The sequence below is a fragment of the Camelus dromedarius genome, chromosome 1, assembly GCF_036321535.1.
Source record: "Camelus dromedarius isolate mCamDro1 chromosome 1, mCamDro1.pat, whole genome shotgun sequence".
Lineage (NCBI taxonomy): Eukaryota > Metazoa > Chordata > Mammalia > Artiodactyla > Camelidae > Camelus > Camelus dromedarius.
In genome coordinates, this window is record NC_087436.1 from 72,532,541 (window position 1) to 72,553,236 (window position 20,696).

Here is a 20,696-nt window from a genome sequence, read left to right on the forward strand (position 1 = left end):
ACTTACAAGGCACAAATATATTCTTTGACTTTGCCAGAAGATACAATTTCCAAATGGTAGTAGCAACATTAATTATTTTTAGTTACATATGAAAATTCCATTATTTGGGAATTTTGGAATAGTGTATAATGTACTGAAGCAGAAATTCACTATCTGCCTAAGAATTAGTGAGTCTTCCTAACAAAAGTATCTTAGATGAAATTGGATTTTTAAGCCCAGGCCCTGGGAATCTGGGAACATAGAGTTTCTAGAGGAAATAATGACACACAACACACAAACCAGAGACACCCTGTCATGAAGCATGGGTTGCTGGTGCCAAAAAGTTAATGATCACATACTTCTTATTTTATTCTTACATTAATTGTTAAAAGGCATTTTAATTCCCCTTATGTTGCTATAAGTATCCTTAATTAGTAATATTTCCACACCTTGTGACCATGTGTCACACTGGACTTTTTTGAGGCACACACATAAACTGAATACATACTTTCTTTCAGCATCCCTGCCATAACCTCAGATTTTAAACCTTGCTCCATACCCTATTGTTCCTTTCCTGACACAGAAAGATGGTTAACTTCAAGTAAGAAATGATGAAAATAATGTCAAGCCAAACCTGTCTTATTTCTTCTCTTTAGAAATCTGAATTCAGTAACATGATAAAAAGTAGCTCCCTACCTAGCAGAGAAAAGGAAGCCCAGCAGATTAGATTTAGATTCCAGGCTGAAAACCGATTTCTTGAATAAAAAAATTTAATAGCATTCAAAACCCTGAAACTTTATGAAACTGCAACATGAATTTCTCCTTTATTATAATTTTCTTCTGAAAATTATCTTGTAGTACACATTTTCTCTCCAATTTCTCATCTTGCAAAACTGGTTATTCCTAAATATATAAATAACCAAGTTCACTCGCAGAAGTCTTTTTAAAAGCTTATTCGCAGAAACCATAGCTGCCATCACCCATCCTAAGCGTCCTGACCCCTCACTGTGGGTTCACGAGGCCCAGGACCACCTCCCTCGCCTCATCTCTTTCTACTCTTCATTTCCGCTAGGTGCTTTAGTCATGGTGAACTTCTTTAAGCTCCTCCATTGAGTCCGCTTCATTGTCAAGTCCAAACCTCCTTTGCTTTACTATTCCGTATGCTTGCATTGCCTTCTATCCTTCTTTCTTACCCCCTTAGACGGCCATAAGATCTTGATGCTTTTATGTCACTTTACAAATATTTCTCTGACCCTCATCTGATTTCTGTTTGTCTTTGAGGTGCTCCCACAAGAACCAGCATTTATTACCATCTTAGCATGTCTTACTTTGTGTGGCTACTTTTGTGTTCTCCCTTCTCTCTGCCACAGATGATAAACTCATCTCATTAGAAAAATGTACACAGTACAGGCAGTTTCCCCACCTGACTTACCCTGCCTCCAAATATATGTATTTTTCCACCTTAACCATTGCTCTTAGGTTAATACTGCAAATTTGTAGCATTATCTGCTAGGCTCTCCATGAGCCAGACTATTCCATGTCATCTCCTGCAACTCCTCCCCTTTACTTCTACACGTCAGCCCCACTGGCCTTCTTGCAGAGTTTGCAAGAGTTCATGCCACTTTCCACCTGAGGGAAGCTTCTGCCCACCTTCATCACAAACACTGTTCCCCCACCAAGAATGCTGTCTACTCCCCACCTCTCATTTTCACCTGGAAAAGTCTGATTCATCCTCAGGTTTCTAGACTTAGCATAGATATACCACATATGCTCATGCTCAGTGAGGTCTTCCCAACACGCCACAGTGCAGTAAGCATTTCATTTGTAGAACATTTCAAAACCTTAGCATAAGGAATCCTTAGGAAGTTATATTTGTAATATACATCTCCCAACTAGACTGTAAATTCCAAGGAACAGTGCCTATGGCTGTCTTTCTCAAGAAGCTGTTGCTGTGAATCCACCTGGAGCAGTTTTTAGCATGTGTAGTAACAGCGAATAATCAAGTTAGGAAAACATGCAAAGACTGAGAAACAATGTAAGACAAGGATATAGGGCCAGATAATAAAGGATCCTAATTGCCATGACAAATAGTTTATATTTTACTGAAGAGACAGTGACGATTCATCAAATGTTTATAAGCTGAAATGATCTAATATATGCTTTGAAGAATAAATCTGGCAGCAGATTATATGGCTAATAAGGTGGAGACTGAAAACCAAGAGACCGTTACAGTGGATTATCAAAAATGACTACACATATCTTCTGTCCTCTAGGCAATGTGACTTTGCCATTCTTCCTATTCCAAGCCTTTAAATTTGAGCTTGATCACATGACTTGCTTTGACCAATGGGGCACGAGTAACTATGATTCAAGTATTTGTATGTCAAACAGAGAATAGTAAGTACAAAGGCAAATCATGTGTCTAAAATGACTGACTTTAAATGGTAATATCTTTTCTTTCTATACAACTGAACATACACTCTCTCACAGTCTAAATTATGCTGGTAGAGCATTATTATTTTTAAGGAAATCTATAGAATTTACTTTGCAGGGCCTAAAGTCTACAGAGAGTCATTCAAATATATTGTCATAATCATTGTTGCCTTTCCTCAAAATATTCTTATTTTCAGAAACTGCTTTAAACATCACCAAATCATTTCCATATAAATCTCATTCCCTAAGGTAAGTTCCATGCAGATGATAATAGGATTTTATGATTGTTTTATTTGCCTCCATTACGGTTTCAGTAACTCTGAAATCATGTTGACTTTATGAAATTGAATTTAACTCTGGTTTCATGAAAGCACAAGTATCAATCAAGATACAATACCTGATTCTCATACATACAGAATTTTTGGTATTTTCCTTGAAACACACACCCACACTCTCTCATAGGATATAAGTTTCTGAGTAGAATTATTGCCTTAAAATTCTTCTGTAATTATTTTCAGTGGAGCATATAGAACACCTTTTTCCCACACATAACAGGATTAATCTTTAATAGCATTATTTCTATAAGCAAGTGCTAACCCTTGTCTGCCCTCAGACCAGCCAATGAAAAGTTATTCTGGTGATATAATGCTTGTTAATTTACTCTCTTGCAAACAGGATTCGGGAAGATGACTTAAAGAGCATCAAACATGTATTGAATTTAACTCTTTCTCACATGACTAATTTTAGCTCATAAGCCACCTCTGGTACTTCATAAACACGTTGCTTAGGACAGCCCTGAAATAGTTATGCAAAATCATTAGACTAGAGAATTTCTTTTAAGCACTGGTATCTGTACCCATCAGCCCTTTCCAATAATAATTCCTCATCTTTCTTGAGAAAGCATTTACTTCTGTATCCTGGTCCTTATGTAAATAGACAAAGAACACGTTAACACTAGCCAGCAGCAGATAAACTGTCCCAGGCATAGATTCTCATGAAAATCAAATCAAAGGGAATAGAGTTCTTACATTTTTTAAATCAAATTCAACTGTGAAAAATCAAAATCAAAATCAACCTGTCAACACTATGTACAAACTTCATTTTCACAACTGTCTACTTTATTCCAAAGATAAAAATACTTGAAACAAGTGTTTGCATAACCAGGTGTGTTCACAGTGAGGTCATCAACTTCTGCTAATGAGTAATTTACAGGGCTCTGTTGATGCAACTAAATGCTTATTAATATCTAGAGAAGTCCTAGCCTAGGTCAAGTGAAGACCTATTACCCATCACACAGTCTAATTCTAGTCTAAGTGATAGACAAGATAAATGTGTGTTACTTTTCGGCAGTAAAGTGTGCAAAAATGCAAGACACAGAGCTACAAATTTCAGGCAGGTGTTATTTCACGCAACAGCCCGTTCTCATTCCCTATTCCTCCACCCCAAACTTCACTTTTTGAGCAAAAGAATACAGTAGTATGCATGCTGTGAAAAACATAATTTGGAAGAAGAAGGTCATAATACCCGAGCAGACCCATGGTTTATCTGATCTGAATCTCACCCAGGAAGAAAGTAACTCAGACTACTAAGTCAGCTGTAATTTGAAGTGCTGGATATAATTCAAAGATGATGAGCCATGAGTACTCATAGTACAATTGTCAGAAAATTACTATATTAGAACTTGTCCCTCTTTGTCTGTTTTTCCAAAATATCTCCCTAACCTTTTGAGAAAACTGAGTTAATTTTTGGCACATGAGCCTTTCTTGGGACTTTTCTACTTGTTCAAGTTATGGTAATATAGTTGTATTGGGATGGGGGTGGAATTATAGAATCACAGAATGATTCAAACCTGGCTGTGAATGTATCTACAATATAGGAGAGTGGTAGGTCATTTTAACTTCAGTGAGCCACATTTTCCTCATCTATTAAAATGAAATAATAATTAAATATTAATTATTAAAGTCATGTGTATGAAGTTCTTGGCAAGTAGTGAGTATTCAATTAATAGTAGCTGCAGTTATTATTATTTTTCCATATGTACATAATTCCAAACCACTTCCCTCTTCAAAGTTGAAAACCAAATTACATAAAAAATGATTGTATACCCACAATAGATTCCCAATTTAATCCACCTTTTGATTGTGAAATAAGCCATTTTGTTTTCCAGGGAAGATTGAGTTCGTACTTGATTCATAATTTACTATACTATTCAGTAGTATTCTATCTTTATTAACATTTCAAAGTTAGTGCTTTACAAGTTTATGATTTTATATACTATCAATGTAAGTAATAGTAGTGTAGTACATTTCTTCCAGAGACCTGCTGAAATTTTTAAAGGCATTACTTTTCTAATCTTATAGAAAAGGTCCTACCTAGAAGGCATTGCTCATGCCATCAGGTCAGCTTATTAGAAAGTGAAAAATGCAGTTTGTCACCCTCAAGCAAAAAAAGTAGCTTGAATTTTTCAGTAAATTAACTTTAAATTGTTTTGATGTTGTTTGTATCTAGTCAAAAGCACCGACACATTCCTGCAAATTGACTTTGGATTTTAAATATCAAGGGCTAGTTAATTTGCTTTATCAAAATTTACTGAATGCCTCGGAGCACAGAGCAGTTCTAAGATTAAAAAATGACAGCCACCACCACAAAGAGTTTCTGCCTTCTAGGTGCTGGTGTCTAGTTAAAGGCGCAGACAGCACAGTGTGGTAAATTCCATAATAGAGTCTGGTATAGAGTGACTGGAAATAGATGGTGGAGCTTTTAATTCAGTGTTGGAAGGGTAAAGTTTCGAGAAAATTTATGGACAGGTAACATTTTATTGGCTTTTAAAGAATAGTAAGGAGTTTCTTATTTGGAGAACGTAGCAGCGTATTCGGGAAGCAGCGTATCCAGGTGGAAGGAATAGCAAGAGCAAAGGAAGGAAGGACTGATAATTCATAGCTAGCTATTTATGAAATGGCTGTTGACCTAGTCTAGTGTTTCTTCAGCACAGAGTGCATTGAATAGAAGAACGGCAGGGAAAGGACATGCTTAATATTTCAAAAATATTATCTTCCAAATCACAGTGTTCTTTTCTTTGTTGTGCACCATGAGAAGATTCGTGATACACACTAGCAGGATATTTTTTGATGATGACTTCAAGCTTATTTAGACTTTTCTTCAGGTAAAATAATATTTTCCTATGATTTAAAAAATGATTGCAGTATACTACTTACACTTAAAGTAAATGTAAATTTTACAAACTGTAGTTCAAGAAGGCAATATAAATTGTACAAAAATAATACTTAAGTGGGCAGGGTATAGCTCAGTGGTAGAGAGCATGCTTAGCATGCATGAGATCCTGGGTTCAATCCTCAGTCTCTCCACTAACAACAACACACAAAAAGAGTAACTCATTAGTAAAATGAGGATGCTAACATCTGGGTTAGGTGCCACTGTGACTTAAAGAGGCAACAGAACACCTGACACATAATAAAGGCAATTATTAAATACGCTAATTAAAAATAATACTTAAGCTCTAGAAAACATCTACTGGTTTTATTCCTGAATTAATATTTCAAAGTCAGTGCTTTACAAATATGTGATTTTATATATTAATGCATATATGAGCAAACTTGTAAAAGGCAATACATCTAAATAGCATGTGATTAATAAGGTCAGAGTATGCGTGAAAGAAGTATTGTCTATGCTAACTTTGTACGAAAAGAGTTATCTGGAAAAACTTCATTGTTCTTATTCACACGGTGAAGCACTAAGCCAGTAAGTAGGTCAGTGCGTGGAGTCATTCACCTGTAATATTGTGGGTGTAAGAACATTCTTAAATACAACTTGCTGAAAATTCTCTGCCATTTTCTTTAAGTATATTCACTGAAGAAGTCTTCATTCATACCTTACAAGAGGACTGTGTGCGTTTTGTGTTTCAGATAATTTTAATATGTTTAGTGATTCTTATTAGACTTGGACTGGAATGCATTATCCACATATATACATGATGCTGCTGTTATAACAGGAACATTCTAATGTAACGGAACTGTCTTTATCCTGTCTCCACTCTGTGATCAATATTATGTATTTTAGAAGTAGCTAGCTGGGATTACACATAGTTGGATCAATCATGGGTTATAGATTTTCATCATGTAAGACTGAGCTACATGGAGATTCATTCTACAGTGTTGGCCTTATTGTGTTCTTTCTATACACACTGGATATCATACACAGAGGTGTGTGTGTGTGTGTGTGTGTGTGTGTGTTATAGTCTGCTTCATTCTAAAAATGATGTGAGGTTGTTAGGGTTCTATGTGTAGTGCAGAAAAATCTTCTATATTCTGTTAATTAAACAAGGAGGCCATTAGACTGAGGTGGTTCTAATGCCGCAGCTGCCTGCATGAGCAAACCAAAATCTTAGCCTGTAAATGCCTCAAGGTTATAAAATAGAAACCTAAGGACAACCAATCACAAACAGCCAACTAGGCTTTAAGCTATAACCAATCAACAATCTGCTTGCTTTGCTTCCACCTTTTCTCTGTAAGTCACTCCCTGCGCACCCGATGGTGGAAGCCTTAACAACTACTTCAGGGTTGGCGCCACCCCATTTGAATCCATTTTTGCTCAAATAAACTCTTTACTTTTTTTTTTAATGCCCTCAGTTTATCTTTTAACATTTAAGTGCGTTTGAAAATATGAAATTCTTAGAAAAAATAAAAAAAATAAAGAATACTTTCTGTTTCCTCCACCAGCTGTTCAGAAGAAGGCTAGCTTTATCACACCAGTTCCCGGAGGCGTGGGACCCATGACGGTGGCGATGCTTCTCAAGAACACTCTTCTGGCAGCAAAAAAAATAATTTACTAGGTCACATGACAGCACAAAGCAAACTGAAGCCATGCTGTTTATTTACTTGACAAAAGGAAAAAACCTTTATATTTTACTACAAAGCTATTTCTACACTGTATTTATTTTTTTCATGGATGGAATCATTGTGGGTCAGATGATTCATACAACTTAATGCATTTCCTCCTAATATTCACTGAATATTTGGAGTGGGTTTTAATTTTAGGAAAAAAACAAAGCAATGACAATGAAAACTTTAGTAACAGTTGTTTACTTTGTGAATAACATTCGTTCATAATATTAAAATAATAAAGGGCTCACGATAAGTGCATATATTTTTGGCACAAATATCTCACATAGTATGTTTTTAACAAACGTTTTGTCAGCTAAATAGGCACCCTTGTAAAATGTGATTTAGGTTTTGCTGTAATCGTGCTCAGTTTTTATATATGTTATGTTCTATATTGTATGCTGAAAAAGAGCTTACTTGCTAAAAGAAAGATAAAATATTAAAAATAAAATTTTGATCTCACATTTCTCCCGAATGCATCAGTTGAGGCATCTTAACGAGAAATGATGCTCCCTTCAAGGAAAGAAAATATTCAGGGAAGGCAAAAAATGCAGTGTTACTTGGGAAAGTATTAGGCATGTCAAATTGTGAATGACTACTTGCCATTGTAGAAATGTAATAAGAATATGTTAGGTTTACATGTAGTTTCCTTGTTCTTCTAGAAAAATATATGGACAACACCTTCCTTGAGGAATAATGGAAAATCCAAACATAAGCCAATATACAAAACAAAATGAAGGTTGTATTTTCCAACAAATATCAGAAAAATATGCTGTAGTATGAGCATGAACTTCATTCAAGAATAGACGTTATGTTTGTTCACAAATCTAGAAATTTCATAGGAAAACATGCACTTCCAGTATGCCAAAACTAAACCTTAGGATGTGACTGAAAATCTACTGCTTTGTTGCCCACAGTTCTTCCCTCTTCTCTTATGGCATTTGGTTTTCAAAGTAGATGCCATGTTTCTAACACGATTTAGATTAGAAAATACATATGACTGTCAGTTGAAGGCTATTTTGAGACTACCCTGGGCACATAATTGTATTGTTTTCATGCCCAAATCCTAGTGTGTTTATGTGCCAATAATGATTCGTACCCAATGCATGTCCTTATTAGTGTGTATTCTTGATCATTCTTGTGAAAATAGACTAGATGTTTATAATTAATATTTCAACTGTATAATAAAGGTAATTTGGAAAGGAATACCTGTCTTCTTTTTCCTTAAGCTATCTATCTATAAGTTTCTTTTTTCATGTGGTTGTTATCTATTTCTTCACAGCATGCTGGGGAAATGCACATTTCTCAAACATGAAAGAAAAGGTTCTATAGCCCATTCCACACAAATCTTTGCCTAGTAACCCTGATAGAAGTTTAAATCCAAAGCTCTCAAGCAAACATTTCAGAAAGGCCCTCTTTAATTTTTAAGTGCCCCAAATTCCCAAAACAAACATACCAACCCAAAATAAATGTACAAGGAAAAGGCGAAGTCTGTGATTTTGAGCTTCCCCTCCCCCCACCCCAAAATGCAAGAGGAGTTGTTTTTTTTAGATTTTTTGCCCCTTTGGCAAGGCTAAAATTCAGGAGTGAGCCTTTCCAGAGACTAATTAAAACAATGTAAGAGAAAAATTATTCTAACGTTTGTTAAAAATGTAAGGAAGACTTTATTTGAGACTATTGCAATGGGGTCAAAACTATCGCAGTAGGGGAGACTGAACTCAACTCTGAATACAGCCAAGACAGCTATGGATTGATAGCCAATGAGCAGAGTGAGGGAATCAATGGATGGAAAACTAAGAGGAATTTGATTAGATGTCAAAGGTAGAGGGATTCTTGTGAAACTAGCTTACCATGATTCTTGATAAGGTTAGGCCAGCTATCAAGGGTAGGAGATGAGGAACTTGATCAGATATGACAGAGCCAGAGGGATTCTCCGTAAACTAACTGAGCAGATTTCTTTGCTAAAACTGGGCTCCGCAGGCAGGCTAAGTCCATGCCTAGTTGAGAAAGGGACTCAAAAGAGCCTAAGTAAAGCCTGGCCAAGAAGGAAGCCTTTGCCAACATACAAAGGAAATAAAGTTGGTTCATTGGTACCATGACTTCATTTATACATACTTGGGGGGGTGCATAAAACATAGACATACAATTGCCTGGTTGAGGAGCTTTGAAGAAGTAAGTACCCTTCTTCTACAAGTATGTGTAAAAAGGACCCTGAAGAATTAATGGAGATTGAATAATATGAGGATATGGAGGTGAGAAAGAGTTCCGCATATATGTGTGTATTTTTATATATAAAAGCAAGGGTTACATTCATACTAAAATGAAAAGTGTTGGAGAGTGGTGGAAATACAGCTGGATAATAGAATAATAACAGAAACATATTAGAGAAATCCTGGATAAATCAGAATTTAGACTACATTTAGTCAGTGATGAGAGCTGCAGTTACAGCCTAGAGGATGTTATCACTGATTAACAGGAGGAAGTTGTAAAGAGGAGCTGATTTTGGAGAAGAGATAATATGTTCAGTTTAAGACATGTTGAGTTTGAGGTGATGACATAATTCATAGATTAAAGTCCTGATGTAATGTCAGTCTGGGATCAGAATAAGAATTCATGGCTAGTGATGAAAATTTAAGACTCATCAGCATGTATTAACCAGTAAATTCCTGACCTGTTTGCTGCCCATTGTACACACCCTGTGTCTTTCTACACTTGTCCATTAATAATAGCTGTCCTTAATTGAGCACCTATCGTGGTCTAAATGCATTCTTTTTGTTGTTGTTGCTGTTATTAACAATCCTCATTTGATACGTGAGGAAATCGACACAAGATTATTAAAAAGTTTCAGTCAAGGTCAAATGGAGAGTAAAGGTCAAACTAGAATTCAAAAAAGTCTTTTAGGATGATGGGAGCCAGAACCCACTCTCTTTTCACTATATCACTCTGCCTCCCCTCAGTGCTTGGCCCACCCCTACCTGGAATCCTTTCTCTTACCACTGGATTTCTAAATTCTACTCACTATTTCAGATTCACTTCAATGAAACTTATCCATGAAAAATGATGTGAGAGTTTGACTGAGTCCCACCCTCAAGCTCTCATAGCAGTTTGCACACATTCATGATAGTCATTCTTCTCTACCCAGCACTGCATTTATATATGTACTTTCCTTACTCCCCGAATTCCTTGAGGTCAGAGTCCACGCATGATTTGTCTGTTTGTCTTGCAAACAATACACCCAGCCTAGTGCCATGGATATTATAGGTAGTCAATATCTTATGAATGAATGGATGGCAACTGAATCCACGAGCATTACAGAGTAAGTTGAGAGAGAGAGAAGCAATGGGCTGAAGACCATTTCCTGCCAATGTCCAGCAACAAATTTTGGTTGTTAGTGAAAGAGCAAGAAATAAAGACAAAAAAAGGAAGGAAGAGAGGGAAGGAGAGAAAAAGAAAAGGAAGAGGAGGGAGAAGGAGAAAGGAAGGAAAAAATTAACTTAAGGGGAGAGAAGGGAAGAGAAGATACTTGCAGAGATGCTTATAACCAGGGAGAGATGAATAAATTAAAGACAGAAGAAATGATAGTGGAGTGCTGCAGCTCTTAGCCTTCTTTCTCACTTTAACAAGTGTTAGGAACGAATGCAAATACCAGTGAGGCCACATGCCCACCTCCCCCATTCTACAGGATTAGGGAAGGACTCCGTGATGAGAGGACTGAGGACAGGAAGGCAGGAGACCCTCCTACAGAGTGTAAGTGGGATCCAGCAGGATGAGTCCAGGGGAAGAGAAGCTCGTGGGATGATGAGAGCTATTTTCTGGTATGAACCTCAAACTCCAGTGGTAGACGAGTTTCTACATTATGTGACCCAATGCACCAGAGTGGAGAGACATCTAGGGAGACAGGGGTCCACTTCTCTCAGCCTACATGCATGCAAAGGCCACAGTTCATTTAACGTTTAGATTCTTATAACAGACTTAATTTACTGAAAGCTTGAGTTTAGGAAATAATTAGGAGAATCCCACTGAGATCAGTAAACTGACTCCTACCGGAGGACACAGCTGGGGAAGTGGAAAGGGCATATGATCCGGAATCTGAACATGAATTCAAGTCCTGACTCGAGGACGTGTCCTCTGGCAAGTTCACTTTATTGTTTTTGAGTCTTCATTCCTTATTTGCCATATAGGAATGGAAATCAGGCCTATTGTTTATTTCTTTATTCACTCAAGACAGATTCATTGACTGTACGCTATATATTAGGCACTGGATTTGATGGGGCCAGAACTACTGAAGACAGAATTGGGATGTGCATGAGACCCTTCTGCAAAATGCCAAGCACTGTGCAAGCAGCAGTTGACAGTTATTACGAAGCTGGCTGTTGTGCTATGTCCCAGTCTTAGACATAAAGATATTTAACATTAGTCTTAGCATCTTCCTCCTGCAACTGCCATTGGTTGTGGTTTATTTAATTCTTTAAATGATTTCTTCTTAAATTCTCACCAGTGGGACAGAAGATGATTATTTGATTTATAATTCAAATATCTGCCTGGGAAAAATAGTATTCAGAAATTGTTTTAATAACAAACAGTTCAAAAACCCCACAAAAGCAGAAATACAGAATGTAGGCACATATAAAGTGAGCCAAGTTCTTTTAACTTTAACAGGATGACTCCTGTGGTTAAGTGATTGCCCAAGTTTAATGAGTTCGACAAGCTCATTCTTGTGTGATTTCTAAAGCCAAATTCATCTCTTAATGAAATGGCTCCTTTCTGGTAAATTGAATTTGCTGGGTGGACATGATGCAAATGACAACCTATCTTGACTTAAACAGGTTTTAAAGGTACAGAAAATATGAGCAATTGACATTCCTGGTAGAAAGAAGCAATATCTCAGTAAAACATATTTATAAATTATTTATAATAATTTGGGGCAAGTGAAAATTTATAGATGCTCCTGTAGTCACAAAATGTAATAGCAATAATTACATGGTTTGGCCTTAAAAATGGCACTTTAATAATCTTAAGTAGATTAAGAGAAAATCTTGAATTTGTATTAAACTTAAAACTTTCTATTCATTAGATGCACCAAACATTAATTTAATTTTAACTTCACCTTAACAGAGGTGGTGGTGGTGGTAGTAATATCTTAGTGCTTTATTGGTTCTCTCCAGCCTAATTACTGGGGGCACATTCTTAAGAACTGCAATTCCTGGAACTTAGTAACCCATTCCATCTTCTTAAAATAAGATTAATAGAAGAATGATATAAAGGTAAATGTTATACTCTTAAAAATAATTATTTTTACAGACCTAAAATAGTAAAACTAAATAGCAAAAATTCAAATGGAGTATTAAACCTCTATTTTTACACAAATTTAATTATTCTCCCCTGCCACTAACTTACAAAATATCTCGATTTGCAGGGGAACCCCTTCGGTACTGAAAAGCATTTCAGTAAATGCAATTTCAGGGATATTTCTTTTACTAACAGGTTAAGCTTTGTCCTAGTTTGGAAACACCAAAACTCCCCCGTGTTTGAATCCTATATAGGTCGCTAGCAACTTTGGAGCTGGTAGGGTTCTAAGTTCACAGCAAGGAGGCCTTTCCTGAATTCTGATTCTTTTTTGTGGTTTTAAGTACTTTTACAAACATGATTATGCCCACAGGTAACAGGAAACCAGTGTTTCAAAAGAAAACTTGATCACAGTGCTAGATAACACAGGTATCCTCAGCAAGTGCGCGAGCGCCTCGAGGCTTCGTGCTGCTGCCAGAAGTACATATTTTTTTGATTGGTAAGACCTGCCAGATGACGCTTCGTGAAATATAAATGCAAGAAAGAGAGCTCAATAAAAACCTTCCAGCCGTCAGTCTAGGAGGATAAGAGCAAGATACTCTTAACAAGTGTGGGAAATGGCTTTCGGAGTTCCAATGACAGTCTACTTCTTATTCAATGGTAGGTCATTTCTTTTTGATTTGTTAATTCTCTGTCAGTGTAAAGTGGGAATGGGATTTGTTTTCTCTGAATAAGTGAGGAGTTGGCTTTTCAGCAGTTGTTCTTCAGGACAAAGATCCAAACAAGGAGTCTGGGAATTAATTTAGTTTCTTATGTAATGTATGTTCCTCTCCTTAAATATTTTGATACCTCTTTTTCTGAGATCTTGAAAATGCTTACTTTATACAATTGAAGAGTAGTCGATATATTTTAACTATGATATAATAACATCTTTGTGATAGGATTAGTTTATAAATGTATGTACTTTCTCTTAAAATTAGTGTGCTTCTATCTTCTGTAATTATAATGTAGTCAGTAGAACTGGAATAGATAAGAAACTGTCAGGATATTGCCCCAGTCAGGTTATGGATTTCAAATGTAAATGAATTAAAAACAGAATAGACATGGGAATAAACAGAGTAACTCTCAATCTGCTGCCTGTACGTAGAAGGAGGCTCACCTGCTAAAGACGCCTTTCCCTCCCCTCCACACAGCAATGACAGCCCTGACTGAAGAGGCAGCCATGACTGTAACAGCCCCAACCACAACCCAGCAAAGTAACTGGACAGTTAACACAACTGAAGGTATTTTCTTCACACTTATGTATCTCAAGAGACTTTTTTCTTTTTAAAATTTGAGAGAAGTTCGGATTGTGATAAAAGCAACACTGGAAATTTTTAAATATATATTTTATTATTAGATAATCATTTATTAGGATGCTGTTAAATGGAAGTGACAGGTAAATGTGTCAGCAAAGAACTGCCTTTTCAAAAGAAAGAAGTGAAGCAAATGAGAGAAACAAAGTTGTCTTCAGTCACTGTCCTGGATGTGAAACTTGCAACACTTTCTGCTTGATTCCTGCTGGGTTCCCAATAACCCACTGCATCCAGAGGCGGTCTGTCCCCATTTCAGCATTCTTGATGAGTGACTTCTTATTTTGATCTGTGATTATGAGCTTTGCAGCTGAAGAAATTATGGCCACAAGATGAAGCCTTCATCCACTTTCCTTCATCTTTGGAAAAGTCTTCTTTCTTGTTTGTTTTGGGGAACTTTTTTTGTTGCTTTAGTAGGTGCTATATTTCCTAACCACATGTACCCAATTTTTGTTGTTGATGGTGATGATATATTTTCTTTCCTGTTTTATTATTATGATTAGAATATCTTCTGGCCACTGTAGAGTATTAGCATTTTTCCAGACTGTTTAAACTCTTAGACGAGAACTTGGAAAGCTCGTTACCTGCCAACACCTGTGTATCAGGTAGTTGTGATTCTCAAGCAAATCACATACCATCCCCCGATATGAAAACTGGCCATTTGACTTAGGACAGAGAAAACACTGTAACACTATATATTGCTCTCAGAGCCAGGCAAATACAGGAAGATAAAGTCAAACATATTGTTTCTGAACATGAAAAATAGTAATATTTAATTATTCTTCATTGCACCAATAATTTTAAGTTTAAAAAATTTACTTAAAATATTTTGCTCATTTGAGTTTTTGAATATATATCAATCTGCAAAATAAAATTTGTGTGTTAGGATAACTTTTAGCCAAATCCTTCATGTCTTTTGAACTTTTAAACAAAGAGAAAGCATCTTTGTTGGAAGATGATACTGTAGAAAATTAAAGTACAGTTGCCTCTCAGTGACGTAACAGTGTGCCCATCACCACCTTTTTTCTTCCCCAGTAGTGAAGTGCAAGTAAAATTCTCCAAGTTACAGGGAATAATAATGGAAAAAAGGGATTGTGAATATATCATCTCAGTGGTTTTCCTTTGCTTTCTTAATGGGAGAATTTTAGATTTTACCTGCTTTTTATTTAACTTAAAATCTGAATCCAGATTATTTTGTATATTACAAAGTTCTTCATGAAGTTATAACTAATATTCTTCTCATTAGGGGAAAGACAAGTCTCTAGTATACTCTTTCTTTGGAAATGTCTTCTTTCAATTCTCACATTTTCTAGGAAGTCCTGGTTCAGGCTTGGTTAATTGAACTTATTTAATCTTGAAGTAGAAAGAACCTAGCACAGTTTATAATGGGAATTCTCACTGACTTACAATTAATTATTAAGATAAGAAATTAGATTTACTATACCACAGTCAACAAAATGAATGTGATTTTTAAGATAATGTGTTTTCTCAGCCAAAGTGAAGTTACACAACACAGTATCTTGTTGGTCTTCGTGTCTAAAAGATTTAGTATTTTCAATATAAAAATTATGCCTTTTTGGTTCTTTTTTTCCTAAAAACAAATGAGTAGTATTCTCTTAATCTACTTAGCGAGGCATGTAGGGGGTAACATGATAACTATGGATGAGGAGATCTGTTTATTCATGACAATGACAGAATAAAATGCCACTAATTCTTCTCGAGAAGAATTTAAGAATCAGTAATTAAAGTATACCACGAAGGACTCAATCATGTAGTTTGACCCAAGTGTCATTCCCACTGCATAAATGTCAAGGACAGGATAGGTGTATGTCTTTAGTACATCTAGCAATGAAGAGAAAGCATCCTGAAATACACATATTTTGCCACAGTACAGCTTCCCAAAGGGAAAATGGCCATAAAGAGGCTTCTGGACACTTGACCACAAAAGTTTTGCCAAGCGTGGTGACTTACAGAGTATTAGCACTAGAAATCAAAACCCAGATTTTCTAATTCCAACTGCATGGCTTTTCCCAGGATCTCATAATGCCTCTTAAATGAGTAAACTTTCTAATTAACATTCGAAGGTATTGTCTTAGCTGTGCTAAGCCTGAGCCATGAGTTGTTTCTGGCTTCCTGGATAGGTCGTAACAATAGCTCTTCTGAAATCAGTCAGGGAAAATGCTCCCTCCACCATTAACTACTTAAGGTAGTCACCATAAAGGGAAAGGGGAGTCTCATCTCACGCTTCTCTGGGGAGTGAGGAGAAATCAAGTTCATTTTCTCACAAGCATAAATCCAAATCTTCCTAAGTGCTGACTTCTTGGGTGTAAAGGGGAGAAAGAAAAAAACTGTAAAAGCTTCTATATTTATTAGCATCAGGCAACATTTGGGAAGCCTTGCTCAGGACAGCATGCTAGGACTAGAAGCAATGCTGCCACCTTTTGGCAAACTTGTATCCATGCCTTATTATGTAGTTTCTAAAGAATGGAATGATCAATCCACTTCTACCTCCTAATTAATCAGTGATATGTCTAGATGATATTAACCCAACCTGCCAAAGGAATTAATCAATAGTTCACATGACTCACAAATAGTCTTAAAACTAAACGTCTTTTTACATATGTGTTACAAATCTACTATAAAAGTGTGACCCACCTCATCAGTTAAAATTGTATCTTCTTTTCTAGCTGACTACACAGAAGGACCCATTGCCTTGAAGTTCTCACGTCACTGCTTGGAAGACCACCACAGTTACTGCATCAATGGTGTTTGTGCATTCCACCACGAGCTGGAGAAAGCCATCTGCAGGTAATTGCAGAGCACTTCCCAAGTCCTAGAGATGGGAGGAGAATGTATGCCTCCTTGCACATGGTATTTCACATGGTATGTTTCCACATACCTCTATATCATCTAGCAAAAAGGGTACACAATTTGAACATGATTGACCAGTCCTCTTTGTATTAGAATATCTAAGGAGTCTTCTTCTGACCTACCTAATCCTTATTACTCAAAAATATGGTTCCTAGGTTAGTATCATCTGTGTAACCTGGGATCCTGTTAGAAATGCAGAAACTCATGCTCCACCTCAAAACTACTGAATCCAAATCTACATTTTAACAACATTCAAAGATGACTATGAGTTTTCATGGGTTGATTATAGGATGAAATGAAACAGACTACGGCAAAACCACTTCAGGAATATAAAGTTCTGGATCAACTGAGATATTATCTCTATGATCATCAGTTTGCTCAGTATCCTCCTATAAAAGATCAGGTTAACAATTTTCTAGATCAACCCATGCAAGCAAACTACCTTTCCCTACTACCAGTGGCAGAAGTTGCATTACTATGGGGTTTTAATCAAATGATTTTTATAAAATACATAGCTTCCTCAGGACCTTTCATAGATTGGCTTTCAACTGGTGTCTGCCTCTTTAATTTAAATCACTTACTTTTCATTAAATTTTTTTTTCATTCTTTGAAATTGGTCATTTGTGTTTCTGTCATCCTGAGTTTTAAAATTATACATTATTTTCTTTTTTTAAAGGTGTTTTACTGGTTATACTGGAGAAAGGTGTGAGCACTTGACCTTAACGTCATATGCTGTGGATTCTTATGAAAAATACATTGCAATTGGGATTGGCGTTGGACTATTATTAAGTGGTTTTCTTGTTATTTTTTACTGCTACATAAGAAAGAGGTATGAAAAAGATAAAGTATGAAGTCACTGGGCACTCGTTCCTTGGACAAATGTGTTGAGCCCCTACCATGTACCAGGCATTGACACGTATTAATTTTTTTTAGCGAAAATATGACTATAAATCTGGCAAGTTCCTACATATTTATTTTGATGTCTTTTCTCATAAATCCAGACAAGAGGTAAAAATGTACCTTCAGTTGCCAAAGGGTAGTTCCAATTTGTAATTTCCCTTCATCCTTAACTCTGTCTGCCTACATCAAAGTTATAAATGAGGAGGACAGTTGGCCCACAAGGGTAAAAATTAAATGTGTTTTGTGCACAATTATATTCAGTGCCAAATACCACGTCCAGCAAACGGGGTAAAAATTAAATATGTCTTGTGCACAATTATATTCAGTGCCAAATACCACGTCCGGCACACTATAAACACTCAGTAAATATTTGTTGAATGAACAAATCAAGAAATGAGTATTAAATGAATGCAAATGCATGACAAACTTGGGCCACTTACCCCCAGACACCAATGAGGGTACATTCAGGAGACACTGTCTATTGCTAAAAACCTAAGAAGATAAGCTTAAGCCGCTAAGTATAAATTACTCATGTATTAATTATTAATTGTTATTTCTGGCTTTTCCACACTGGTCATTTTTCCTTAATTTCCATGTAAGTAGGGAACAGTCAAGAAATAACATGAGGCACATTAAAGAAAAAGGTATAAATACATTTCCCTTGCTGTACGTTATTAACTAGTTTGTCATTTTTTTAAATGACCAAACATGGCTACAAAATAAAAAAAAAATTGTTTGCTTAACAATTGCATCTTAGAATAAAATCTGTTCTATCAATGGTGAACAAATTGATGTAAGATCTGTTATCTCAATTGCTTAAGAGACCAAGAAAGGAAAAAAACCAAAAAGGTAAGACCTTTTAATGCTAACAAGACAGCTGTCTGAGGTCAGGCTCCCTAAGAAGCAGAACCTAAGACAGGACCTCTTATGTGAGTGACTGGGAAAGGGAGCAGTCTAAGGAGACATATCTGTAATGAAGCAGGAAAGCTAGAGCAGAGGTAGGAGGTCAGCTAAGATGCGGCTTTAGCTGAAGTCTAGCCTCAAGCTGATTCCACAGGAAAAGACATGAATGGCTCTGCAGACCCATCCCAAGAATGTGAGGGATTTTGGTTTTAATACCCAGTGTCATCAAGCATGGATGTTAGGATGCTCCTGGTGGGGCAAGGGGTAGGGGCCTGGAATCCCCTAGGAATCTTCAGGGGAAGTCCTCTGTTTGGCCAAAACAATCCTCTAGGGAAGGATGGTGCTGTGAGCCTATTAGCACCCACAGCTGCTGGGGGGCGGTCCACCAGCGGGTAAAGGGGATACAGGTGGTGCAAGGGCAACTGCTACACCAGAGCGTTTATATAATTCTTAATGAGCTATAAAAACATTAGTCAAATTCACACGGAAACCAATGCTCTGTTCTAGGTGTCTAAAATTGAAATCACCTTTTAAGGTCTGTTCCAGAGGAAGACCACTGTGAGACTGTAAGAAATTTTCATGAGGCATTTGTAAAAATCAGTGGGCCCAAGACTGAAATCTCCAAGTGAAACAACACAACTTACCAAGCTGACTAGACTTGAAAATAATAGAAGTTGGGATCATGATGAAACGAGAGAGTACATGTCAACGTTGGTCCTCAGACTTGGCCATCGTGAGGGTGCCATGGGAGCCACGGGAGCAAGCTACAGGGACAGAAGTCAAGTCCAGAGTCCCACTCTGGGTTTTCTGCTTTTGTGTGGTTATTGCTCTTACTGCAGAGAGACTGAGTTTTATGCTTCCAACCATGTCAGATGTGAATTTTCATGGGAACAATCATCAACCTTGCAGCAAGTTACAGCAATGCCAAGCTTGGGTTCTTCATTGTGCTCGCCACCATTATTCTGGACCACTGTTCTACGGACTGAATCCCAAATATGCTGCTTTCATGATGTCTAAAAGAATGTGATGTCAACTATTAGGACGAAATCAGTATTATAGCACCTCCAGGGAACAAACGTGTGCCTGAAGTTTAGCCAAGGAAAAGAAAATTGAATGTCCAAGGCAAACATAAATCATATCCAGCTGGTGATAACACTGTGAAATATGGAATAAGCTAAAAAGTTTCTAATGACTGAAAGCTATATGGATATTGAGCCCTGAGTAGGCAAAACATTTCTATTTTTACATGGATTATAAAGCTTTCTGTCGGACTCACTGGTCATCGAATGTTTATGTTCATCACTTTCTCCCACTGTTAGTGGAATTACCTGACGACTATCTATTTGCACTTAAATTCTAAAATTCTACTAATAAATAAAGTTCTACAATTGGTTCTGAAATAGAAACTGAAGAATTGGACACAGGAATTTTTTCAGCAGCCAACAGCATGTGGAAACTTTCTTTACCATTTCTGAATACTCGATAGAGGATGCACATGTAGAGATAGACAATGGAACATTGGTAGAAACACCAGTTTGGGAATATTAAGGTTCTTCCTCTTTAATCATATTTCCTCCACCTAACTGGAAAAGTTTTGTGCAGGTCCCTTCATTTCTTTGGGCTTTGATTTCATTTTCTACAAAGTCCTTCTGGCTCTAAAATTTGATAGTAAGAAAAGAGAGACAATTTTCCATACCTGTGTTGCAAGTGGGACTATTCTCAGCCCATCTCTGTCCCCACCCTCACCCCTAACTCAAAACACATCATTAGATATCATCTTATGTGTATATTTTAGTGTTTGATTTGTGAAATAATAATTTAAGAATTTGTTTTTAAAGGAAGTAAAACATGAAATTAAAGAATAATAATATCTACCATTTCTCTGTTAGATCTATTCTAAAACTATGGACTTTTTTTTTCTATTGTGGTGTAGATAAGCAAAATAATTTTGATCATAAGATAGGTTAAAAGAGGATCAAACGTGAATATTTTTACAACGGTAGCCTAATAACAAGCCTTTCTCTTACAGGAAGTTATGTCTTTTCATTCACTTCTGAACAAAGCTTTACATTCT

At 36.6% G+C, this 20,696-nt stretch overlaps 2 protein-coding genes across 5 annotated transcripts in view; both read left to right on the forward strand.

Annotated features, from left to right (window-relative positions):
• The window catches only part of MTHFD2L (methylenetetrahydrofolate dehydrogenase (NADP+ dependent) 2 like), a 115,390-nt gene extending 106,538 nt beyond the window's left edge, over nucleotides 1–8,852 (forward strand). For all 3 annotated transcript variants that reach the window (XM_031470582.2, XM_031470606.2, XM_064485402.1), the window contains one exon: nucleotides 7,149–8,852. In XM_031470582.2, the coding sequence (XP_031326442.1) occupies nucleotides 7,149–7,261 (113 nt within the window). In that variant the 3' untranslated portion in view covers nucleotides 7,262–8,852. The remainder of the gene's footprint in view (nucleotides 1–7,148) is intronic.
• A 4,261-nt stretch (nucleotides 8,853–13,113) lies between these two features.
• On the forward strand, nucleotides 13,114–20,476 carry EPGN (epithelial mitogen). Of its 2 annotated transcripts, XM_031470643.2 has the most exons (5): nucleotides 13,114–13,256; nucleotides 13,790–13,879; nucleotides 16,636–16,756; nucleotides 17,496–17,648; nucleotides 19,130–20,476. In XM_031470643.2, the coding sequence occupies exons 1-5, from the start codon at nucleotides 13,214–13,216 to the stop codon at nucleotides 19,182–19,184; spliced, it is 462 nt and encodes a 153-aa protein (XP_031326503.1). In that variant the 5' UTR covers nucleotides 13,114–13,213; the 3' UTR covers nucleotides 19,185–20,476. The 2 variants fall into 2 exon arrangements, with proteins under 2 accessions (XP_031326503.1, XP_031326516.1); XM_031470656.2 differs by lacking the exon at nucleotides 17,496–17,648.
• The last annotated feature ends 220 nt before the right edge of the window (nucleotides 20,477–20,696 follow it).